The following is a 24,975-nucleotide window of genomic DNA, read 5'->3' as shown; positions in this document are numbered from 1 at the left end:
CAAAAGGCAACAACAACAATCGCTTACTGCATATAACTATAGGGAGTAGAGACTCATTTTACTTTCTATTTTATCACATCATAAACCCAACGAATTTGGATTATCCATTCCAACTTAATATTTTGTTAGGTTAGGTTAAATTTTTTTTTTCTCGGTTTGAATTGGGTTGAATTATTTAAAAATTGAAATTTTGGTCCCGGTTGACATTTTTTGGTTGGGTCAATCAGACCTATTCAAAAATAGAGTCACAATCCAACACAACCTAAAAACTCAATCGTACTTTTAAAAACATTAGGAATATTTAGCATTTACAACCCGCAGTAAATGTTTGATATTTGAATTTTATGAGATTTTAGTTAATGATATAAGTAAACAAATATGTTTTTTTAATAATTAAAAAAAAAAAACCCTATTTTTAAGTTGAGTTGTGTTGAATTGTGAACTCTTTCTAGGTTGTTCGGGTCATCTCTCTACCCAAGGTTATATACTGTGAGCCGTTATTGTTACTCTCTTGCTTGCTTATATAACGTATCTTTTAAAAATCTCTCTTTGCCTTTATTTTCTAAAAATTTCTCTTAAACTGACGCCAGAGGCTCGAGCATACGTAGCTTGGTCGTAGGCGACGATTGACTTAGCTCACTTGTCGTTGGAAAGTGAGTGCGGCACAATCGCAAGTCCGCTGCCAAACTTAACCGACCTAAAATTTTGAGTGAGCGAATTTGTGTATACCGCTAATACCTAATCCATTATACTTTTAAAATATTACCAACTTAAAATTTAACCATTATTCAATTTAGCACTAGAAACATCACAACCCACTTTGATATCCATGGGCTTGGGCCTAATATCATTGCGACTCTATCCAGCCCACCAAGCCCACATTTCACACCAACCCGTGGCAAAGCCCATATGATGTGGGACTGGAAAGCCCAAAAACGTGGGCCAGCAGCAACAAACCCGGGCCCAATTGAAAAGAAACTGTCGTACCTATCCAGGTGGACATGTCCTCCTGTTTTATCCCCAAAGTTGCAATCGTAATGGCAACCGACCAACCGCTGGCTGTAATGTCTGCTTAGAGGTCCCTTTCTTAAACTCCACTGACACTCCGACGCTCCCCTTTCTGCAATTCACGAAATCCTCCGGCAACAGAGACCGCCATGAAAACCTCCTCTTCAAAACCAATCCCAAGCAGCGACGAGTTCCGACAAGACATAGATTGGGAGCTCCGACCGGGCGGAATGATTGTTCAAAAACGACACATCGGGTCGGGTTCGGATCGTTTCATTACAATAAAAATCTCCCACGGTTCTTGCCATCATCTCCTCACTGTCGACGCCCATTCCACATTCGGTACCGTCGATCTATTGTATTTGGTTTTTAATTCGTTTGATTCGAAATCAATGGCTATTAGAGACTGACAGAGTTGATTGATGGGTGTAATTGGAAGGGCATTTGAAGAGGCTTCTCCGGCAGAAGACGGGATTGGAGCCGAGAGAACAGAGATTGTTGTTTAGAGGGAAGGAGAAGGAGAACGACGAGTGTTTGCACATGGCGGGTGTTAACGACATGTCGAAAGTGGTTTTGATGGAGGATCCAGCCAGTAAAGAGAGGAAGCTGGAAATTAATAAGAGGATTACGACGGCGATCGGTGATGCTCTGGCGGAGATCACGGCGGAGGTCGACAAACTCTTCCAAAAGGTTCTGAGGAGTTAGTTAATATCATATCATTGTGTAAATTCGTGATTTCTAACTATCTGTACAGGTTGCGGCGGTGGAAGGAGCGGTTAACGGCGGGAGAACGGTGGAGGAGAAAGAAGTAAATGGATTGATAGATATGTTGATGATGCAATTGTTGAAATTGGATGCAATTGAGATCGACGGAGATGCCAAATTGGTGAGAACTCAGGTTAGTGTTTTTATATAATATTAATAAATAAAATCTTAATCATATTTCTATTTTGAGACGAGAGGAAAAAGGGATTTTACATTCTTACCCTTGATCTGACATTTCTAGGTGGGACATTCATGGGCTTTTATTTGGGCCCACAACTCTGAAAATAATATACTAAATTCCAAAAAACAAAAAGTTTTTAGATTTGTGTTTGATAATTTTTTTTTAATTTTTCTTTTAAGTTTTATTTATTTTTAATATGTTCCTAAAGTGAAATTTACCTATAATGATGCTGGGTCCTAAAAGAGGTGGATTGCGAGATCCCACATCAATTGGAGAATAGAACGAGTGTCAGCAAGAACACTAAGATCCCAAAGGGGACGGTGAGATCCCACCTTGGTTAGAAAGGGAAACAAACCATTTGATATAAGGGTGTGGAAATCTCTCCATAACAAACGTGTTTTAAAAAACTTTGAAAGAAAAAATCGAAAGAGAACAGTATCTATAGTGAACTTGAACTGTGTTACAGATACGATGATACATATTTTGGTTGAAACGCAAACAGGTGGTTAGAGTACAGAATTACGTGGATAGACTCGACAACGTGAAGAATAGAAGAGACTCAAATGGGTTGAGAATTGAATGTGGATTTGGCACTCTCGTTCCTCCAATTGCTTCTACAAAAATAACTCATGATTGGGAACTCTTTGATTAGCTGGACCTTCCCCTTTCCCATTTCTGTACATATTGTTTTAATTTGGGCCGACCACTTTCATTGGGCCTCATTGGGCCTCTCTATAATAAGCCCACTAAGATTCCTCCTAATATATATATATTATATTTATTATTTATTTAATCAGTGTTTGAGTTTGTGTTTAATTCTTGAGTTTAATCATAAATTTATTTACATCAAGTTAGATTGAATTTAATTAAATTAAAATTTTATAGATTGAGTAATTTTAAAATATTTTTATTTAATTTTATAATTATTTTTTTTATTATTTAAAGATATTTTAACTATTTCAAATGTGATTTTTTTTTTAAATATATACTTACGAATCTCAATTAAATGTTTGACAATAACTAAATGAATATATTTTACAAATTAACATTTTACCTTTATTCAAAACAAAAATTTGAATAAATGTTGGAACTGTTATAGAAACACAACTCTCCACAATAGTATGATATTGTCCACTTTTAGTATAAGTTCTCGAGTTGTGTTCGTCTAACATGGTATCAGAGTCATGCCCTAAGACTCCAAAAGAGAAAAGAAGTCGAGCCTTGATTAAGGGGAGACGTACTTTCTTCGAGGGGAGGTGTTGGATGATGAAAGTCCCACATCGGCTAACTTAGGAAGTGATCATGGGTTTATAATTAAAAAATACTCTCTCCATTGATACGAGACTTTTTGGGAAGCCCAAAACAAAGCCATGAAAGCTTAGACTTAAAGTAGACAATATCATACTATTGTGGAGAGTCGTGTTCGTTTAACACGAACAACCCAAAAAATTGGATCTCAACTCGATCCATGAACACTCCTAGATTTGTTAGTCTTAAAGGAGGAAGAGTGTGATCGATGATAATCGAGTGCGCGGGAGAAATAAATAATTATTTAATTAGTTTAAACCCTATGGAAGCAAGGGCATGCTTTAGATGGTATGAACTTGAAGTCTATTGCAAATATTGCAACTCATAGGTGTACAAAAGAGATAGATAAACAATCACATTAATCAATTCTTTATAATTATAACACAAAAACTTCATTTCTTTTCATAATCACTGCCTTTTCCTCCCCCATGGACACCTTCCATATGAGAATGGCTCAACCCACCGGAATTCCGGCCATCCTCCGCCCTCTCCCGCCCTTGCCACGCTCTCGCTTGGGAAAACCCACCCCCACCACCGCCGGAGACAAGCTACACCTCTTCCAATCAAATGGAAATGACAAAATCTTCCTCTCCGGTGGGGAACCTACGGCGGCGCCGCCACTCAATGAACACCGATTGCAACTTCCAGATTCTGACAAGGACGTCAACGTGGAAGCCCGGCGGCTGCGAAGGTTATTTTTTTATTTTATTTTTTTTGTATTATTTACTTTATAGGTTAAAATGTTAATAATTACTTTTTTTTTNCAAAAGTATCGACTCAAACAGCTTCATTATATTACACAGCTTGAATCGGAACTCAAAGCCCTTCAAGTAATAACACAAATCTTACTTTAAGTAAAAGTTAATTATTGATTAGCTAATTAATTAATCACTAACAGGCTGAAGTAACAATTACCTCACCGAGGATCAAATTCATGGACCGTCAAAATTCACTGCTCCGAGCCGAAAATTACTCCATCAAAGAGAAATTATCCTCTTACGCCGGTGAACTTCTATTCAAAGAAGGTATTTTTTTTTTCTTTCTCCTTATTTTGGTATATATTTTCGGTCGAGTTTACAACCGAGCAACCTAAATAGAGTTTACAACTCAACCCAACACCCTCTTTGATAGGGTTGGATTAGATTGAGTTGTCGGGTTGTTTTTCCTTTTATAAATGATTTAAAAGAATAATAATTATTAACAAATATATTTTAACATTAACAACTAACATCTCACAGTTGAAATATCAAGCATGTACGAGTAGTATCTCATTGCTAATATTGGTTACAAACATTAAATATTCTAAATTTGTGAGATCTCATATCGATTAGAGAGGGGAACTGAACATATCTTATAAGAATGTGAAAACTTCTCCTTAATAGACGCATTTTGAATCGTGAGGCTGTAACGAGCCAAATATGACAATATCTACTAGTGGTAGGCGTGAGCTGTCATAAATGGTATCAGAGCGATATACTATACGGTGTGCCAGCGAGGATGTTAGGTCCCAAGGGGATGAATTCTGAGATCTCCCATTAATGATAGATGGGAACAAAACATTTTTTTTTTTATAAAGGCGTTGAAGCCTCTCCCAACAAATCATTTCTTATAAGGGTGTGAAACCTCTCTCGAATAAATACATTTTAAAACTACGAGCCTCCAAAGCGGGTGGATTGTGAGAACAAAACATTTCTTATAAGCGCGTGGAAACCTCTCCCAACAAAGCATTCCTTATAACAGTGTGAAAATTGTCTCTAATAGATGCATATTTAAACAAAGAACCTAACAGTCGAGTTGACCCGACAAAAGAAAGTCAACCCATATAACAAAACCAAACATTTAATGTTTTTACAGCCCAATACGAGGAACTGAAAAGGGAGAGAAACATGTTGAAGGAGATCTACGAAGCATATCAGTTAAAACGGTTGGAATCACTGAAAAACAGCAACAGCAGCAGCAAGAACAACAACAACAGCACAAGCGGTGGTGGTGGTGGAGGAAGCTGTTTCCAATTGGAAGAGAATTGCCCAGAAATGGCCGACAAATCAAACCCATTTAGGATGCTGGAAAACTGAATCAAATCAAATCCATTCACATTTCTTCTAATGGGATTGGATCATAATAAACGGCCAGGATTGCTTGCCCTTGTGTTGATGATTTTGAACCAATCGAATAGAATGAGTAGCACTAGCTGNGTATTGGTTGGCTCTTTATTATTTCTATATTAAATATGTCACATTTAAATGCTTGTGGCTGTCATCAAGGTGGTGGAGGGTTTTATGTATATTATTAATATTTTTGGGAACTTTTGGTAATTTTTATGATTATGTGGAAAATGTCATATAATTAATGTTTTTTTTTTTTTTCTCAATAATTGGTTTCCTTATGAGACTTGTTGACGCTGGATAACAATGTTTATGAGTTATATTTGATAATCAACTCAAAAGGAAAAATATATGTGTATATTTATTTTCTCATTTTTTTTTAAAATTATAAATCACCTTTTATCTTATTTATATCCGAGAAATTATCAAACGAATGGAGGCGGGTGAATTTACAAAAGAAGAACGTACCCGTGTTTAAAAAAATCGATGACTGAAAAAATCTGATTAATTCTACTGTATAGTTTGGGTTAGATAATAAATTTATTTGGGTTGAGTTTAAATAAATTAAAATTTTTACTCGGTTGGTTCATGATTGGATTGAACAAATGGTTAATTTTGAGGACATTTTTATTTACCATATAATTATATATATACATTTATTTATTTTTTAAATTTAAATTTCATAATTATTTATTATATATTCTCCGACCACTCTTATTTTATGTATATTAAAATTAAGTTACAATTATAATTAAATGTATATTATGAGTTTACGGTTTAGAATTTAGGGTTTAGGGTTTTAATAATTGGATTAGATCTCAAACATATTCACGAACACTTCTAGCTAACTCACGAACACTCTTGGGCCTGGGCCTGGGCCTGATAATTAGGGCAATCTGAATGGATTAAATAAACGATTTGGGCCTGAAAATTGTGGGCCACTTCCCACTGGCCCAATTAAAAAAAGAAACCAAATTTGAGGAATTTATAAGGAGACGCCATGTTCAAATACAATAGACATAGTTTACCATATTTTTAGCTCCTTTGAGCTCGCTGCTACTCATAACTTAGCTACTCGAAGCTTATTATTCCTCATAGTCTACTTCCGAGGAGATCATTCCTCATAGACTAGTTTCTTGGAGCCCATCGTTCTAGCTCATTCTAATTTTATTCTTGAGTTCTAACCATTCACTTCATTAGAGATCATCTATCTCATTAAGGTTATATGAAGTTTTATGATGATCTGGTTAGCTCTTTGCTAGCCGTTGCAATCAATTTCAAAACATATGCATACTAACATCTAGGGTAAGATCTTATCCATCATCTCGTCGTCATATACAAATTTGAACACTGTCTTGATAGATTACTGTTAAAGGTTAACTGGCGACGCTTTAATATTCTCCACATTCTCACTAACAAGTTTAAAGAGCGCTAGACAGGTCTCCATACCATCCAATTTGGTGTTAATTAGATGGTAGCCAGACACTCCACCTTGGCGTATGACTCCTTGTCATTTTGATGTGATGGTGCCAAATCAAATATGACTTTTAGAATGTACTATGAACAAATGTGTTCACATTGACCCTTCTAGAGAGTTAGAGGTTGTGTTATAGGATGTTCGAACGCATTGCACAGAAATGACTAGTCATGGACACGAAATGGTTCATGCCTTGATACTGTTTGAAGTCAACTTACAGGTCAACTCTTAATAAGCATGCGAGAGCAAGCTAGGTGGGTGAATATCATTCTAATTCTCGTTGTGACATCATGAAGCACCAGTAGAACTCGTAGTTATTTGTTGACACGGTACTTGTCTAAGTTGTCTTGGTTAACGTTATTATGCACAATCACTTGATAAACCTCAGTAAAGGGTCATAAACACGTTTTGACTCGATAAAAGGGTAAACATATCTCGACCAATGAAGAAAAATACACGTTTAAGTGAAACGTATGGTCGAGTAAAGTTGTGTTAAAAGTGAGACTAATCTTGCAAAGATGGAAATGTAATGAAATTTAAGGCAGTGGACTCCCACTCCATTTAATGCCTTCAAACCCTCAACCCACTCTTTGTCCACAAACTCAAAAACCTCCACCGCGCCCTTCTCCTCCTCCTCCTCTCTCTCCGTCATGGCCGTCGCCGCCTGCTCCACCGACTTCACCCGCGACTCCGCCTGTCGCAACGGCCACGCCGCCGCCCACCTCAAGTTCATTTCCATCTTCCTCATCTTCTTCACCAGCGTCATCGGCGTCTCCTTACCAGTCCTCCTCACCCGTTTCTTCCACGGAAAACCCCTTTACGACAAAGCGATTCTAATCATCAAGTGCTTCGCCGCCGGTGTGATTCTCTCCACCTCACTCGTCCACGTCCTCCCCGACGCCTTCGACGCTCTCTCCGACTGCCAAGTGGCTTCCCAACACCCATGGCGGGATTTCCCCTTCTGCGGTTTGGTCACCATGATCGGCGCACTGCTGGCGCTTCTCGTCGACGTCACCGCCACGTCGCACGTCGAGCACAGCCACTACAATCCGGTGGAGACAGAGGAGAAACCGAGAACCGACTCTGCAGGGGATATTGGGTTGCTGGTGTCGGTGGATTCGAAATCGGAGATGGGGAATTTAGGGGGAGGGAGTTGTCACCGGCGGCGAGAAGGGGAAGAGGAATTGGTGAAATTGAAGCAGAAACTTGTGTCTCAAGTTCTTGAAATTGGGATTATTTTCCACTCTGTAATCATCGGAGTTACAATGGGAATGTCCCAAAATCAGTGCACAATCAAGCCTCTGGTTGCTGCTCTTTCATTTCATCAAATCTTTGAAGGAATGGGCCTCGGCGGCTGTATTGCTCAGGTAATTAATTAATGAACTATGTATACAATTAAAACATGAATCAAGATAATCTCCATGGAATTAGAGGATTGTGGTTTGTTGCAGGCAGGATTCAGCTTCACAACGACATCGTATATGTGTTTCATGTTCTCAGTAACAACGCCAATGGGGATAGTATTAGGGATGGTGCTGTTTTCAATAACAGGGTACGACGACAGCAGCCCCAAGGCGTTGATCATGGAGGGATTATTGGGTTCATTTTCGTCGGGGATTCTGATATACATGGCTCTGGTTGATCTAATAGCAGTTGATTTTTTCCACAACAAGATGATGAGCTCAAATCAAGGGCTGAAGAGGGGTTGTTTTGTGGCGTTGTTGCTGGGGTCGGCGTCCATGTCGGTGTTAGCTTTGTGGGCGTGAGATTGGATTATGGAAGATTATGAGGCGCCATTGGAGAGGACAAGCAAAGCAAGGTCCAAAGAGAGAAGAGGAAGTGGAAGATAGACGCAATGCATGTAAAATGATATTGGTTTCCATGTCATGAACCAACTAGGGGATTGATTTGAATAGGCAAAGAGAGTGATAAAGATAGGAATGGAGGATTAAAGTGGTGAATAAAGATGGTTGGGGGATTGGGATTTCATTATATTTTACGTATACAGAATGAAGTGGGAATGGAAAGTTTGTGAATAATGCGCCTTTTCTCACTTAACTTTTATCTTCTTTTTCTTCATAAAATCAATGGAGGATTGTATACTCCATCATATAATAAACTAAAACAATGCTGTTTTTTCCTTACTTTCTTTGAATAAGACATCCAAGTTTTTTAAATAAATTAAGAAAATTTAGTTTTAAAAAAGCAAAAAAACAAATTAATAATCATCTTGAAAGATTGGCATTTGTGTCAGGGATCGCGATTCTCCACAATGGTATGGGTATGATATTGTCTACTATGGTACGATATTATCTACTTTGAACATAAACTCTCATAAGCTCTCATAGCTAGCCCGAAAGATCTCATACCGTTAGAGATGGTATTCCTCATTTATAAACCCATGATCTTCCACTCAATTAACCAATTTATCCCATTGGATCGAAATCTGACGCCAACAGTAGCGATGCATCATATTTGGAAAACTACAACCAAGACAGAAAAGTCATGGTAGACTTCCACAAACCATTCTTTTTTTTAGGAAAAAAATTCATTAAAATTTAATTCACAAGTATTTTAATGTTTTTTATTTTTTTATTTTTATTTTTTTTGGGTTCTTATCACTTTATATTCTATTTCAAATTTTGTCCTTCAAGAATTTTTTTAAAGAAAATGTACGAATAATTTTTCTAAAGAAATGATTAGCCAATAAATTTTAAAAATATACTCATTAGAAAATAAAAATGGTAACGATTCATTGGACATTTTTTTAATATAGAGCGTCACGTAGATTTACTAAATACATACATAAAAATTTAGAGACCGAAATGAATGAATCCCAACAAATAGATCTAAAATTTGCAATATAATAGAAGAGGACAATGGATTGACTAGTGTTGTGCATAGAAGAAAAAGAAGAATTAGAGGATAACAACATGACGAAACATTCACGAGAAGACGTCCAAGTTTGTGATACTTGCCAAGATATGGATCATAATAAAGACCGACAAAAGAGGAACAATTTCTACCTCTCTCTCTCTCTCTCTCTCTCTCTCTCTGTCTATCTCATCCTAGACACACAAACCTAGACTTTTTGGACCCAAATGCCTCTTCATCTTCCACATTTGACTCTTCCACTCTTGAGTTCTTCATACATTCATTCCATCTATTAGGTACAAGAATGTAACATTTCTATACATCAACAACAGTTTTTTCATGTCTTAAGGGCTAAACATTATAACATTTATGTCTTTGATAAATTAGAGAGATAAGAAAGAAGGGAGAATGTTTCTTTCCGGGGAGTGGAGAATGAGTTGGAGCTCAAGATAATTTCAGAACAAGGTAAATGAAAAGGCACAAGTTTTTTACAGATGGTTTGGAGAGAGCATCCTTGTGTATACAAATGGAGAATAGGCAAACATGGAATCCATGAATTGTGATTTCATTTTCTAAGGAAACCCAGAGGACATTTCTGAAGATGAAGAAGAAGAACCTGAAGATTTTCCTCTAATTCATTCTAAAGTCGTTGCTGCTACCCACCGACAACAATCTGCGGTTCATTTTCACTCAGTTCCAAGTTATTACCAATTCCACTCCTTGAGTTGTCATGGCGAGCAACTGGAACCCTACAAATAGGACAATTGGAATGAGAACTCAGCCACATGTCGATGCACTCGACGTGAAAGACATGCTTACACTTGGGCAAGCTCCTCCCAATCTCATTCTCTTCGAATAAGCTCAAGCAAATGACACATTCCAATCCAATTTTGCACTGGTTTTCCGACACATAAATGAAAAGAGGGATTGTGGAGATCACAGAGGCATCCAGGCCTTTGGTGGGAGAGTGAGCAGGGGGAGTGTGGTCAAAGGATATGGAATGAAAATGGTGCAAGCGAGGCTGGCCGAGCACTTGAGAGACAGCAATAGAGCTGCGTCGCTGGTGACGGGCCTGGGAGAGGAACCATTTGGCATAGATGTGGAGGAGAAGGACGAAGATGGTCACAAGAAGCAAAGAAATCAAAGCAGCTAGCATTACACTTCCATTGTATGAGAGAAGGCTCCTGAAGGCATGACCAAGTGGATAAAAAGATGAAAAACTGAGTGATTGTGCAGAGTTGAACATACTTCTAAGAGAAAGAGGGAGTGGGATTGAGGTTATGGATGGATTGGATTAAGATTGATTAAAGATATAAAGGAAGGATGGAAGAGAGGGTGTACCATGGATCTTGCTGATTCCCATGAGAAAAAGATTACGTGAAACTGAAGTCATTGGTTAAAGTGGAGAAATTTATATAATAATGAGGCCTGAGATTGGGATATGTGGATGTGGTAGTTGGGAGACGTTAGTCTTTGTCTTTATGAAATGATTACATAATATACCAACGATGGGAGATGGAGAAAGACCATAATCCCAAGAAACCCAGAAATGGAGGCCTCGTGAAGGCGACGGCAGCAACAAGCAGGAAGCAGGATTCCTAATTCTAATATTCATTTTTGTACCATCATATTTGACTAAATATATACTAAATTCAGTAAAAACCCAAAATGTTAAAGAACTAAAGCACAGCCTATTTGTTTAACACCAGAGCAGCATGAATCGAAAAGGATGTCTTCAAGATGTTGCGTTCAAGAGAGTTAATTTCGCAAGGGTGCCTTGAATCATCAAATGACTGTATTGCATTTAATTTTAATAGATTTAAAATCTCTCAAACAAATAAGAAAAAGTTACCTCAGGTTGAATTTGGCCCACTTGGGGGAAGCTGGGAAGATAGGTCTCCTCGGAGTCAAATCTTTTTGCTTCCTGATTTATAGATCAACCAGTGAGTTTGCTTCTACAATCTCTCATCACAATCATTCATCACCTGAAGGAGCTCATGAAAGGTAAAAGTAAATTGAAAATTTCAGGAAAAGCTTCTTCCCTGATGGAGAAAAATGCTTTCTCAAATACCTCTCGCCTACAGACTGCCGTTTTGAATTTTTATCTTTGATGGGTCAAGTAGACCGTAACCAAATAGCTAACTTTTGCCTCCATAAGAACAACGACCTGTTAATATCCATATTTTTACCATCTAAAACTTCCTTGATTTTAATAATTGAACAAAATATAGATGGAATAGAACTCCTCCAAGTCCTGTTTGAATGGAAGGGAATTTTGTTCATCAATCCCACCCTGCCTGAGTACGAGTTACATTCATACACATCACTGTTACAAAAATGAACAAGAGTTCTCATCACATTAGCATCGGAGGTCAATGATAAGTGAGGCACAACTTATGACACCAACATCTTGGTAATGAATGAAAATTAAAAGAATGCATAGGATTTTCTCAAAGAACATGAGAATTATAGAATAACATCCAGGGATATGTTAGTCCATAAGTTTGTATCTTTTTTCTTGCACACCCGTCACTCCCATTTGTATCTCAATTATTGTATGAAGCGGGACCTGCCAAAATTGAACCGGAGCATTTTAAACCATTCTAGTTGAGACCACAAGCATTCACTCGCTCCTAAATATTGATGTTGAAAATATAAAAAGTGATTGTTAATTATCTGCACAATTACCTCAATGTGTGGAATTTCTTTCAGGGGCCTATCAGCAAAATAAGCATACAACGCTCTCAAGACCGCCTGTAATCAAAGACAAAATAGAAAGGTAACCACCTGTAAATATGGACGATGGAATGGTTAAAAAATTAGTTTACCTGATGAGAAATAACGACAACAGGTGCCCGTTGTCTTTCAAGCTCAATAATTACTGGTTCAAGCCTGTGTCATTAACATTAATGGCCCCAGAAAGTAAAACAAATAAAACAGGCATTAGCCATAACTAACGAAGATAAAATAATGAGAATGTTTGAAGCTTTGGGTAAAAAAAGAAACATTGTGCACCTTTGGATAACATCCAAATAAGATTCTCCACGAGGATATCTATATCTCAATTTATCCTTCTTACGTGCTCTGCAAGTGAAAAATGTAAGGAATTGCCAATGGGCAAAGAGTGTTACAGTTAATAGAGGAGCAACTTCCACGACTAGCAAAGAAGCTTACTGAATTATCATAACGAATATCTGACAGAAATAAACATCCATTCAAATTATGCAGGAAAAGAGACGAAGATCAAGGGGAAGGGGAGGTTGCACATACTCATATTCCTCGGGCATGTTTTTCTTTATCTCTTCATAAGTCATTCCATCACAAACTCCAGCATATATCTCATCAAGTGCACGCCATTGAATCTAATAGAAGGAATAACCATAGAGCATTTTATACATGTGCGTACAAGTGAGAGTTGTTAAAAGCCTTAATCTTTCAGATAGCAAACTAACCTTGGGGAATCCTCCACCAATAGGACTCGCCGTCAAAATTGTTCGCTGAAGTGTGCTGGTCCAAATCTAAACCACGACAAAGTCATAAAGGATGACATTAGAGTTTTAAATAACCAGACGCAAATTCATTCGCATTGAAATTTTGGGCTTACAGAGGCAGCCCGTTCAGACTTCAGTCGTTTTTCAACAAAGTTAGCAAGCTTCTTTGAATAAACTTTTCCAGCCTCACTGCCAGAAGAAGTAAATCCCAATTCAATATTTTAACAGGAACCAATTTTGAGATTGAAAAATAAGAAAATAAGACCATATCAAAGAGAAAACATACAAGTTATAGCATTTCAAGAAGGCCATCTCCCTCCTACAAAATTAATCCCCAAAATTTTGCCCAAACCCCAAACTCACTTTATTTATAACCATCCACCCTAACCAACTTCTTAGATAATACAAATATGCCACACCTATTGTCCAAATAATATTCTCAATATTTCACAATTAGTACTTCTAACATATTCATAAAGCCAAGTATTGTTTTGAAAATCCAACTTGAGCATGCGATACAAGCACTGGAAAATTTATTTATCATTATACTTGCTCATAAAGAGCTACTGAGCCTTAGCAAAATTGGTCAAATATCAGACAAAAAATTGAGGAAGTTTAGGGGCAAAGGTTCCTCTATATTTTTACAGAAAAGCAAATACTGCCCTACATTTATATAGGTTACTAACTTGACACACGACACTTTTGAGGGAAGATAAAAAGGAAATTGGAAAACCTATATGGAAAGAAAACAGAAACAAGAAAGAAAGAAAAGGTAAACCAAAAAGGGGGAAAAATGGGACTTAAGCATAATAGAAATAACCATCAAATATTTCTCTCTTGAACGGCATGAAACCTAAACTCATTCTGATTTAATTCTTCTGCACACAAATACATCATCAAAATATTCTTTCTTGAACAGTTCGACTTAAAAGGATCTTGAAGCAACTCCACCAAAAAGGATCTTCTTGCCTACATTAACTTTTTTTTTACTGTCCCTGGTTAATATAATATTATGTCATCTAAGAAAAAATGGTGGCAGGTTCAACAGAGAAATCTCTCCTTCCATAAGTATAGATACTAGATACAATAAATTACCTTAAAATATTTTGTGATGTAAGAACATAAAAACTTTATCTCTATACCTGTTTTCTTATGCATACCTTAATTCAGTGTCGCCTCCGATCCTACCTCTAACATTATCCATACTCTCACCATGCCTAGTGAGTAATATTGGTCGCGGAGTGAGATGGGTATTCACCTGCACCATATTAAATAAAATATTTGATGAGAACAAAAAGAAGTTCGTAGAGTACATAATAAATTATTTGATGAGATGACTATTCACCTGCCCCATATTAAATAAAATATTTGATGAGAACATAAAGAAGTTCGTATGAGTACATAATGATATATTAATATACAGATCCTTTTTTGTAGTACATCAAAAATAGATCCTACAAAAAAATGTCAAAATCTGAATCGAAGCAACAATCATCAAACAAATTCCACAGGGTCCACCAGTTGGGTTTTCAATTAGCAAATCGTATACTCAAGATTCCAATTTTCAAAATGAGCTATTCATACAGTGACATCACCTTGAGCCCTCTTAGATCTAGTGGTTATTGAAATCCCTCTCCTTTATTTGTAATATAATTTTTTTAAAAAGGAGTTTTATTGAGCCATTCTGTAAATTTGCTAACGCTCATTAGCAATTCTAAAGGCTAAGCTTTATCCATATGTACCCTCCTTCGGTAAAAGCTCATTAACACTCACATAGAAGTCCTATGATAAAAAATTATGAAAATGGACAAAACATGGTGATCGAGCAAAGACGGTGCGAGGGGCTTTAGACTCATGATAAGACTAAAATTCATTAAATTCAAACTAGAATTTATAGAGCCTCGAACGAATTAAGAATGTCTACATTTTTTTTATCATAATAAAAAAAATCGATCAAAGGGGAGATCATACCAAGAAAAAGACAATTCGTCCGGGGAGATACCCACTGATGTTGTTGACCTGAATAAGCAAATATATACTTTTGAGAATACCAAAATTATCAAGTGAGATAAATACTATATGCGCTTGATCTAAACAAAATAACCACACCGCTACTCTCTTTTGAAAATAATAGTTACTACAAAATAACCACCCTACAATATCATAAGTTAGAAATGAAATAACGCAAACGAGGAATTGAAAAATAAGAAGTAACAAAGGCACAAAAATCACAGAAGAGATAAACTCACTTGTATCTGTCCTCCATGGCCACTAACCATGTCAATCATTTTAATATAAGATCCCTCTTCAACAGGTTCATAAACCTGACATAAGAGAAAATTTAGATTTTTCAACATATACCAGAAAAATAATAATATCTAAGAGAACTACTTTTTCATAGTTGTCCAGTCGAGCTTTGAAGTCGCGATATCCAGCCTCAAAATCCGGCCTACAAGAAGGGAAAAAAAAAACACTAACTGTGTTCCAAAAAAGAAACAGACTAAATTCCAAAAAGAATGAATTAAGTGCTTGGGAAACATACTCATCAGCATAATCAGGACTTTGTTGTATTTTAAGACGTATATTCCTTTCAATGATGCGCTGATCATTGCATAGAGTTTCTAGAAAAATGATCTGCAATTGAAAGATAAAGAAGGATGAGATAACTTAATACTTTTGGAATTCTTCACTACAATTACAGGTATGATCATCATTATACCCGACATTTTCCTTCAGCCAATTTCATCAACATGTTTCTCCGTTTCCTAGTACTGTTTGTGGCATCAAATATTCCAACCTAAATTAATTTATTATTAGCAAAATAAAACCATTAGTTTAATCCACGTAATAGACGTAACAGTGGAAAACCTTACCTGGCCACCTTCCTGCATCCAAGATATCATATCCTCCATAGCTAGAGCTGCTACCTAGCAGCAGGTGATATATTAAAACTATTTACACAGAAAATATTAACATGGTGTTAACCTTACCAATAATCCATGTTAGTCAAGTAACCTTGAAATTGCATCTTTTTGTTTTATAGTAGGAAGTGTTGGTGACTTTCTTAAGATAATGGATCCCTTTCGTTTTTCTTTTTTGGTAGGGGGTGGGGGGTTCCATCTTTTAGGGTAAGTGACGGTCCCAATATAAATGTTTTAAATAGATGCACAGTAGACAAATTGGAGGCGAATGAAATCCCACTTTCTTTTATCTATAACATGTCATCAGTTTCTAGAATTCACCTCATTACGTGCCTCCATGCCTTCTGGATTGTCAGCTCGGAAAAAGTCAGCAGACTGCACATACAGAAAAGCTTTTCACATAAAAGAGCATCAAAATGGCATCCTCATGTGGACACCATAATCACCAACAGAATGAAGTATGAGTAAATAAATCTATGAAACATTTTTTTTCCTAAAAAAAAAAAAAGAAGAAACAGAACAAAACAAACTTTAAAAGTGCCATCTATTGTACGAGTAAACTAGGTGGCCTAATGGCAGTCTTTGAAGCGAGAAGTCCTGAAAATTCAGTCCTACCCACACAAGTTTATGTGCCCTCCTAAGTACCATTCCTTGTCCATCTAGTCATAATTGATCGGCTAATAATTGATAGAGTTTTCCCCCAAGAATTATCAATAGTTAATTAAGTACTATTGAAATTGAAGAATTGACGAGTCAAAATTGTGCATCATATTTGAAAACACACCTGATTAGTCCCATGTTTAAGGCGTCGGTACTGTTACAACAAAGAAAACATATTTATATTGAACTCTAAAGTTCATTCATCATATAATATAATATAAAACAATGCATAAGAGTTATGAGAAAGTCAAACCTTGCCAACGTTGAAATGCTTTGTCTCATGACCTAACCAACGAAGATATCTCGTAAGCTTAGCAGCTGTAAAAGTCTTGCCTCGAGCTGGCAAACCAACCTAAACCACATCAAAAAGTCGTGAGAGCATTTTCAGTCTTCAAACTACCAAACTACTAATGAAAAAGTGAAAAATTGTCACCAAATACTACTATAGCCCTTTAGCCTATTACAATGGGTAGTCCACCTCACCATATCTAAAACTCAATAATTAATGATATTTTAGAAAAACCATTCATCCTACCAAAACAATCGCCAAATGTCTATCCTCCTTTGGTCCAAGCATTTGATCAGCGATAGCTGCAGCAGCAACAGCTCCAGCCGCTGCTGGCATTGAATTCTATTAACAAACAAGAAAATATAGAAGATAAATAATATGACTTGTAGTATTGAGAAACGAAAAATAAAATACCAACCTTAGACTCTGTATCCAATTTCAGATCTGCAAAGAAAGCGCTAGTACTAGGTGATTTAACAAGCCTAGGGGATCCAACACCTCGATCCACAAAAAGCCCCCTATGACTGTCTTGCTTTGGCAAATGAGAAAACGTCCCTACCGACTTTGATTCAACCATTCCAGAACCCATATACATCTTGGATGGATCAGGAACAATGATTGTCATATCCTACATAAGCAACAACCAAAAACTAAACATGAAAAAAATACGATAGACATACAAAAAGTAAACATTCTGCCATTGATGAGCAAAAAAAAAAAAAGCCTATTTACAGTTTAGATATCAATTTCGTATCTCCAATGAGACAAGGATGAACAAGTAAACAATCTAGCAAAACATGGAGATGTTTCGGTGTATTTGTTTTAAGATTGAAATTCTGAAATTGCTTCCATTGTTTTTCATTTTTAAGCCAGTTTGAAAATATTAATTCTAAGAGTAAACAAAACTGGACTCACTTATTCACTACCAAGAGGCCGTATCAATAGCCATGAAACTATCCAGCCTTTATAAAGTGAACCATCCAAAGCAGAAAATGCAATCAAACAACCAAGAAACTAAATAATAATTTTAATAGAAAAGATGTTTCATATTCTTGTATTTCAATTGATTTGATTTCCATATCATATACAAATATAACACGTTTAAATCAAATGATATGGAAAACTTAACTTACATTATATATGAATAGAAAATTAAACCAATCAAAAAAGAAAATAGATAAAAACAGTAAAATAGTGTTTTTGTTCTCTACTCTCCTATTTTCCTTGAAAACTGTTAAAAAGTATCCTGATGAGCAAGTTTTTTAAACAAGGATACTATGCATTTCTAAAAATATTTCGTTATATATGAGTTTCAAATAAAGATGCAATGAAATAAAATTAATCCAGTTGCATCAAGTGTCCAAACATTTTGATGTCTTACACTCTAATTAATGCTTACAATAGAATTGAAATTTAATATATACATTACAAAAAAGAAAACACCTTTACAGTTGCTGGTTGATCCCCAAGAATACTGCTCTCCTTAGATGATGATGTATTCCCTACCTTATCGGCATTGGAATGAACCCCAAAACCAGTTAATGATCTAGGAGTCTCTGTCAAGTTAGCTGCATAGACATGACCTGAGTTTGATGAAGGAGCTGGGACCACATAGTGTTCAAGATCAAGCTCCAAGCTAGCAGATGAACTATTCTGTAAAGGCAAGAGAAAAGACAGAGGAAGAAGGTATAAATATTTTTTTTCCTTAAAATTAGATTATTAAAACTTTGCTTCTAATACACATGGAAAAAATACCAATTCCATTACTTACTTCCCATTGTATTTGAAATGCAAATATCGAATGCAAACAAGCTGAAACATCTAAATATAATTTGAAATAAATGTGTCCTTGACATCTCTATGTTTTAGTTTTAAGTTAAAGACATTTTAGTCATATTCGTTTCATTATGTTTTAGTTTTAAGTTACTGACGTTTTAGTCGTCTTCGTTTCATATATTGACTGTGTTACACATCATTTTCATGCATTTTAGATGAAGGATGTGATAAGTCATTCCTTTTGACATGTCTAAAATAACTTTGCACTGTTGCACATCACTATAAGGGACTAATCAAATGCTAAAACAATGAAAGTTGAAGTACGTACTGAACAGAAAAACATAAATCAACGAGAAAAAGATGTACAACTAATCAAATCCTAATAATTTGTTTCTCCAAGACTTAATTGCGAGTGGTAATAATATACTGGCAAGCAAAACTTTCTTTAAAATAGAATAATTTTCAATGGAACATTGTATATGCAACGATTTTTCCCCCCTTTTTGTGGGGGGGAGGAGGACAAAAGATACCTCAGGACCAGTCTCTGACGATGAGTTTATGCTCACATCAGGAATTCCACGAGCAGCTGAAGGACGAAGATTGTCCTGATAAGCTCTCCAACTTGCAGCCAGATCAAAAGGTGAAACCCTGTCTGCTTTAATGAACACTCTGTACTCCAAAACTTCATCAGCACCCAACCTGAAGAGGGCCATCCTGGTATCCCCTTGCAACATTCCTCCTAAAAATAGTCGGTTGGGACCCTCCTCGACTATACAAGGTGAATTGCTATACTTCGGCTTCAACAGGAACTTGAAATCCAATGATTCTGAATTCAACAGTGTAGATGAAATGAAAATATATTTTTTTTAAATGTACAGGAAAAGTTTGGAAATGTTTTAAGTCTTTTGTAATTTCACCTCCATTAGATGGACAGGAGGTTTTGATGTTTTATAAACACAATTCAAGTTCATACAACTACAGTAAAGAGATTAAAAATCCTCATTATTATACCCTATTGAAGCACGACAAATAAGCTAGCAAGACTTCATTTTGAAAAAACAGAACATGGATTAAAAAAAGGACCTCGTAACCTTAATATCCCTATGTTTTTTTATCACCAAAGTAACTCTCCACCGTCCACCGCCCATCCCCCACACCCCAACCCCTCCTAACAGGCGATCAATAGGAAAGTGAATGATAGTTACCATGATTAGGAGGAACAACAAAGCTCAATTCCCACATTGATGCTGATTCACGTTCTAAGGAGAGCTATGGCACCATAAAAGTTAAATTCAATATTAGAGATTGTTGTAAACTGAAGCTTAATATAAAGGGTAATAATGGAAAGAGAACGGTTACAGCTTTAGATGAATCCCACGAACCAACAAGCGGAGCAGAGCCATAAATATGAGGAACGAGCTCGCCTCTGAGTTTAAAATTCTCCATCTTCAAGGAAATATAGAGCTGCCCACCCGCTTGGTTTAGGTTTTCATCTCGCTCTTCACTCCCATGAGACCCACCATCCAAATTCTTGGACGCACCGGCACCCATTCTCTTCCAGCCGGTTCAATGAATTGCTGCCGCCAGAAAATTTTCAGTACAGAAGTGAGATTTGTCACGAACAGAAACTATCGCCAATCTAGGAAACAAGTTGAAGCCATAAAAAAGTGGAGTTAGATTCTCTTCTATTTCGTTGGCTTGCGGAATTGGATAAAAGCGCGAGAGGGACGAGAGATGGAGAATAAAAGTGATGAAATGGGCAGTTCGCGCGTTTCCGCGATCAGTTCGATCTTTCTTTTTCTATTGCCGATAAGAACGGAATCAAACAGAGAAAGACAGAGAGAGACCATGAAATACCTCACTGCTTGTTAGGCTTTGTTAGTTAAAGACGATGGCCCAGCACTGCCACGGATGCGAATTTGATGAGTTCTACTCCGCTACACGACGGTGCATCGACAAAAACCGTTCCGAGCTTAATGGGCTAAGATTGCACCCAACTCTTTGGACCAACCGATCTTCACCTTAATGGGCTAAGATTGCTCCCGAATCGAATAAGGAAAATTAGGGTTTTGACAAATCGATCACCATCAGCCCACATGTGTGAATCTTCCTGTAATTTTAACAGCAAAAGATGAGATTCTTAAATAAAACGCTTGAAGATGAGGAAGAGATTAGGGCTTTGATAAATCGATCACCATACCTCTGCTTTTCATTAAATTTTAGTAGATCGCATGAAAATTTATACTACTTTTGCTAAAACCATCCATTGATCCAGAATTGGAGTTCACAATAAATTTGTTCAACATCTACTGAATCCCTCCATTAATCCGAAAGTTGAGATTTCCAGTTCTTTCCCATGCATTTTCAATTTCTGTCCAGATCGCTCCGGATTCGCCTTTGCAATTGAGTTGAAGGAAGCCATTGTCGTCACGACAGATTAAAAAAAATATATTCAGCGTAGATCTAGGCCCAAGTGAGAGTGAATTCTTCTACTTCTATATTTATATAATGGGAGAGTTCGAATAATAAGAGTTATTTTCATGTGTTATAAAAAATATAAGTTTTTTTCTTATTATCAATTTACCAATTTAGTTTTAAAACTTTTAAATTTTTTCTATAAATTTTTTTATTTTAATTTTCAAACATTTAAATATTTTAAGTTTTCTCCGTATATTTAGCCTTTTAATACGGTTTAACCTATCATATTTGACTCTTGATTATAGGCTAATGTCCTGCATTATTGAAGATAATTAACCTTTGTTTAACATATGTATCATATTTGACGGTTGATCATCGGCTAATATCATGTATCCATTGACAACTAGTCGTATCCCCCTACCTAAGGTTATATACTGTGAGCCGTTGTTATTACTCTCTTGCTTACTTATATAACGTCTCTTTCAAAAATCTCTCTCTGCCCTCATTTTCTAAAACCTTCTCTTAAAACCGAGGCCTGAGGCTCGAGCATACGTCACTTGCCCGTAGGCGATGCAAGAACTAATTGGCTTAACTCACTTGTCGTTGGAAAGCGAGTGTTGCACAATCGCAAGTCCGCTGCCATTAAGAGTGCGATTGTGACAGTGTAGGTGTTAGTGGTTTTAGCAAATATTCTCATAGTATCATGGCCTGACACCGGATGGTGTGTCAACAAGCCCTCAAGAGGGGTGGATTGTGAGATCCCACTTCGGTTTGAGAGAGAAATGAAACATCCTTCACAAGAGTGTGTGAAAACTTCTTTCTAATAGACACGTTTTAAAACTGCAAGACTGATACGTATAACAGACCAAAACAGATAATATCCGCTAGCAGTGGGCTTTGATTATCAGTGGACTTTGATTATTATAAATTGCGTCAGCGACTCCAATTTTTTGTGAATAAAAAGTTATATCTATTAAATTAATTAATTTAAACATTTTTAGACATTTTATAAATAATTGGTGCAATTTAAAATATCCAATTTTAATCGAAGGTGGTGATAATGTAAATGGGTGGCCATAACTTCCACTGGGCTGCGTCTTGTCTGTTTTCTGAACCACCTTAATTATAACTTGCATGCTATTGGTTCGAATCTCTTAGGTTTTAACAAACGCATTTTAAAGTCTTGAGGGAAAGTCCGAAAAGGAAAGTCCGAAAAGGAAAGTCCAAAGAGAACAATATCTGCTAGCGGTGGATCTGGGCCGTTACACTCATAGTTTACTCCCTTAAGGGCCAAGCAAGCTCTCCAACCAATGTGGGATCTCACAATTCATCTCCTTGCGGGCCACAGTATTCGCTGGTAATAGTTCAAGCTCACCGCTAGCAGATATAGTTCAGTTTAGCTCATTACATATCGTTGTCAACCTCACAATTTTAAAACGCGTGTGCTAGGAAAAAGTTTTCACATTTGATAAGAAATGTTTCATTTCCGTCTTCAACCAATGTGGGATCTCACAATCCATCTCCTTAGGGGCCAGAGTTTCGTTGACACATCACTCAGTGACTGGCTCTAATACTATTAGTAATAGTTCAAGCTCACCACTAGCAGATATAGTTCGTTTTAGCCCATTACATATCATAGTCAACCTCACGATTTTAAAACGCGTGTGCTAGGAAAAAGGTTTCACATCTAATAAGAAATGTTTCATTTCCGTCTTCAACCAATGTGGATTCTTAGATTTGTAACTTTTAGTTGCTCGTGAGGAGAACAAATTGAATTTTTCCGTTTAAAAGTAAAGTATTTGACTTGTACCCATTGAAAAAGATACGATACATACAATTTTTCCACAACGTCCAAATACTTCACCATCTACATAGTTTTCAAGGACCACTCTTAACCTAAAGTTTACACTTTTTTAATATTAATTATATATACAATTATATACCAATTCGAACATAGCTTAACTAGTTAAGACATATACTCTTCACCAATAAAATATAGGCTTGACAATGTATCATCACATTCTCAGGAACGTAAAGCCTAAACATCGATATCTAAACGGGTATGAATTACATCACTCCAAGAACATATGATGAGAACCGTTCATCTCATTTAGTGGTCATAACCCAACTAGAATAATTCATATTTATTTTATTTATTTATTACTCCATAATTCACCTTTATTTTAAAAACCTACCAATATGAATTAAAAAAAAACATGGATTAAATTGGTGGCCTTGTTCTTGAGAAAAAAACAAAAAACAAAAAACCAAACATGTCTCCTCTTTTAAGCCTATCATTATTGCAGGCTGTGCCGGTTGGTGGTATCCATGGGGTACCTGTCTTTATTGCGACTTCTCGTACTGGTAATTCATTGTGAGGCCTCAATTTTGACAGGATAAAAATATGCCTATGCTGTCCCGAAACAAAATAGTTTAGTTTCAATAGGAATGTCTCTTGCTTAGAGTGCTTATCTTAACCGACACTATATAGGTTAGTCCAACTCTTAACTAGACCGAACCTACGCTAGAATATCTACGGATTGATTTAAACCATCAAGGCACAAATTCCAAAATTTATCAGCCTTATTGCTCACCGTTCTCTCGTGAGAATATACCGTCTATATTCCAACTTTCCCAACAACCTTTAAGCTCGCTGGTTGACATGTCAAACTTCCCACTTTGGTGTCTGGTACTATATCGAAATTTAGAGATAAATGTTAGTGGTACGTCGCATCCAAACTCGAGGTTGAACTAAAATAACAAGTCTTAGGAAAATTAACCGTTTACCCATCCAAACGGTAGTTTTGATGATGGTAAATGTGGCGACAGTGGTGGTCTGTAGTGACCATGAAACTCTATCAGAACTATCGGAACTTTTAATATTTTTTAAGATTCTAATTCTTTGAAAGAACCCGTTCACGTTCTTTTTAACTTTCTAAATGATTCTTTGGTTGAATGTATCTATATAGAAGAGAACACTTTATATCGAATTGGAGTATAAACTCTGTGGAGCTCCATCCATAATTTGTATGTGTCTGAGTGTTCCACTGAATTTGTCTTCTAAGTCTGATGGTTGAAACTTTGAACTTTCGGTGAACCTCGGGAGGATCTACTGTTTCAATTCAGAGCTTCTTTCAACATCGTGAAGCTTAAGAAATCTTCTTTTGAAGTTTTCAGATGTTCCCGAGATCTCTTTGGACTTTGAATGGATCGACTTTCTGCAGAGGCTTCATACATTAGCATCGATGTAGCTTATCGCTTCTACTTTATCCTAATCAGACTTTGTAAGTTTGATCCTTATCAAGATATTGTTGTCATATTGTCATTATCTGGTCGGCCTAACTTGAATTGTTTGGTACTAACGACACAAAAAAATTTGACTTTGTGAATCTTCTTGGCCACGCTTTTTTTTTTTTCTTTTGAACATTTTCTCGTATGATTTCCTCGAAGGATCGGGTTTTGCTTTGGTTTTTTTAGTATGAGTTTTTGTTTCTCATACCCTCCAAGCCTTTTCCTTTTTGGAATCTCGAACCAGTTCCTCTTGAATCTTCAATGGATGAGCTTGATTGTCCAACATTTTATGCTTATTCTTCTCTTCAGCTTCGTGATCTCTTCCTCTGATTGGCCTTGTTGAGTAGGAGGTCGAGGAGGTGTACCTTTCACGTGTTGTTTAGGTGTGACGATCCTTATCTAAATCCTCTT

At 36.5% G+C, this 24,975-nt stretch overlaps 4 protein-coding genes across 6 annotated transcripts; 2 read left to right on the top strand and 2 right to left on the bottom strand.

Annotated features, from left to right (window-relative positions):
• Nucleotides 1–812: 812 nt before the first annotated feature.
• Nucleotides 813–5,337, top strand: LOC111795068 (BAG family molecular chaperone regulator 4-like). Its single transcript, XM_023677306.1, has 8 exons — nt 813–1,350; nt 1,448–1,698; nt 1,763–1,906; nt 2,457–2,605; nt 3,096–3,108; nt 4,033–4,092; nt 4,161–4,287; nt 5,117–5,337. Exons 1-8 carry the CDS (start codon nt 1,158–1,160, stop codon nt 5,335–5,337), a joined length of 1,158 nt encoding a protein of 385 aa, XP_023533074.1. The 5' UTR covers nt 813–1,157.
• A 2,029-nt stretch (nt 5,338–7,366) lies between these two features.
• On the top strand, nt 7,367–8,908 carry LOC111794459 (zinc transporter 6, chloroplastic). Its single transcript, XM_023676488.1, has 2 exons — nt 7,367–8,211; nt 8,296–8,908. The coding sequence occupies exons 1-2, from the start codon at nt 7,495–7,497 to the stop codon at nt 8,608–8,610; spliced, it is 1,032 nt and encodes a 343-aa protein (XP_023532256.1). The 5' UTR covers nt 7,367–7,494; the 3' UTR covers nt 8,611–8,908.
• Nucleotides 8,909–10,373: 1,465 nt separating this feature from the next.
• LOC111795067 (RING-H2 finger protein ATL63-like) lies at nt 10,374–11,333 on the bottom strand. The gene is made up of 3 exons (XM_023677305.1): nt 11,226–11,333; nt 11,060–11,070; nt 10,374–10,902 (listed from the first exon to the last, which is right to left on the bottom strand). The coding sequence occupies exons 1-3, from the start codon at nt 11,331–11,333 to the stop codon at nt 10,374–10,376; spliced, it is 648 nt and encodes a 215-aa protein (XP_023533073.1).
• A 601-nt stretch (nt 11,334–11,934) lies between these two features.
• Nucleotides 11,935–21,248, bottom strand: LOC111794410 (6-phosphofructo-2-kinase/fructose-2,6-bisphosphatase-like). Of its 3 annotated transcripts, XM_023676399.1 has the most exons (25): nt 21,056–21,248; nt 20,713–20,965; nt 20,215–20,494; nt 20,061–20,124; nt 19,386–19,681; nt 18,523–18,732; nt 17,498–17,707; nt 17,326–17,421; nt 17,044–17,142; nt 16,915–16,944; nt 16,452–16,505; nt 16,083–16,136; nt 15,929–16,006; nt 15,752–15,843; nt 15,601–15,658; nt 15,459–15,533; nt 15,181–15,228; nt 14,370–14,467; nt 13,323–13,398; nt 13,171–13,236; nt 12,989–13,080; nt 12,734–12,802; nt 12,547–12,610; nt 12,407–12,472; nt 11,935–12,287 (listed from the first exon to the last, which is right to left on the bottom strand). In XM_023676399.1, exons 3-25 carry the CDS (start codon nt 20,404–20,406, stop codon nt 12,210–12,212), a joined length of 2,265 nt encoding a protein of 754 aa, XP_023532167.1. In that variant the 5' UTR covers nt 20,407–20,494; nt 20,713–20,965; nt 21,056–21,248; the 3' UTR covers nt 11,935–12,209. The 3 variants fall into 3 exon arrangements, with proteins under 3 accessions (XP_023532167.1, XP_023532165.1, XP_023532168.1); XM_023676397.1 differs by lacking the exons at nt 20,713–20,965; nt 21,056–21,248 and having other exon boundaries at nt 20,215–20,703; XM_023676400.1 differs by lacking the exons at nt 20,713–20,965; nt 21,056–21,248 and having other exon boundaries at nt 20,238–20,407.
• Between the last annotated feature and the right edge of the window lie 3,727 nt (nt 21,249–24,975).

This window comes from Cucurbita pepo, chromosome LG05, assembly GCF_002806865.2.
Source record: "Cucurbita pepo subsp. pepo cultivar mu-cu-16 chromosome LG05, ASM280686v2, whole genome shotgun sequence".
Taxonomy (NCBI): domain Eukaryota; kingdom Viridiplantae; phylum Streptophyta; class Magnoliopsida; order Cucurbitales; family Cucurbitaceae; genus Cucurbita; species Cucurbita pepo.
Note: the sequence above shows the minus strand (reverse complement) of the source record. Positions and strands in the feature narration are given on the sequence as shown.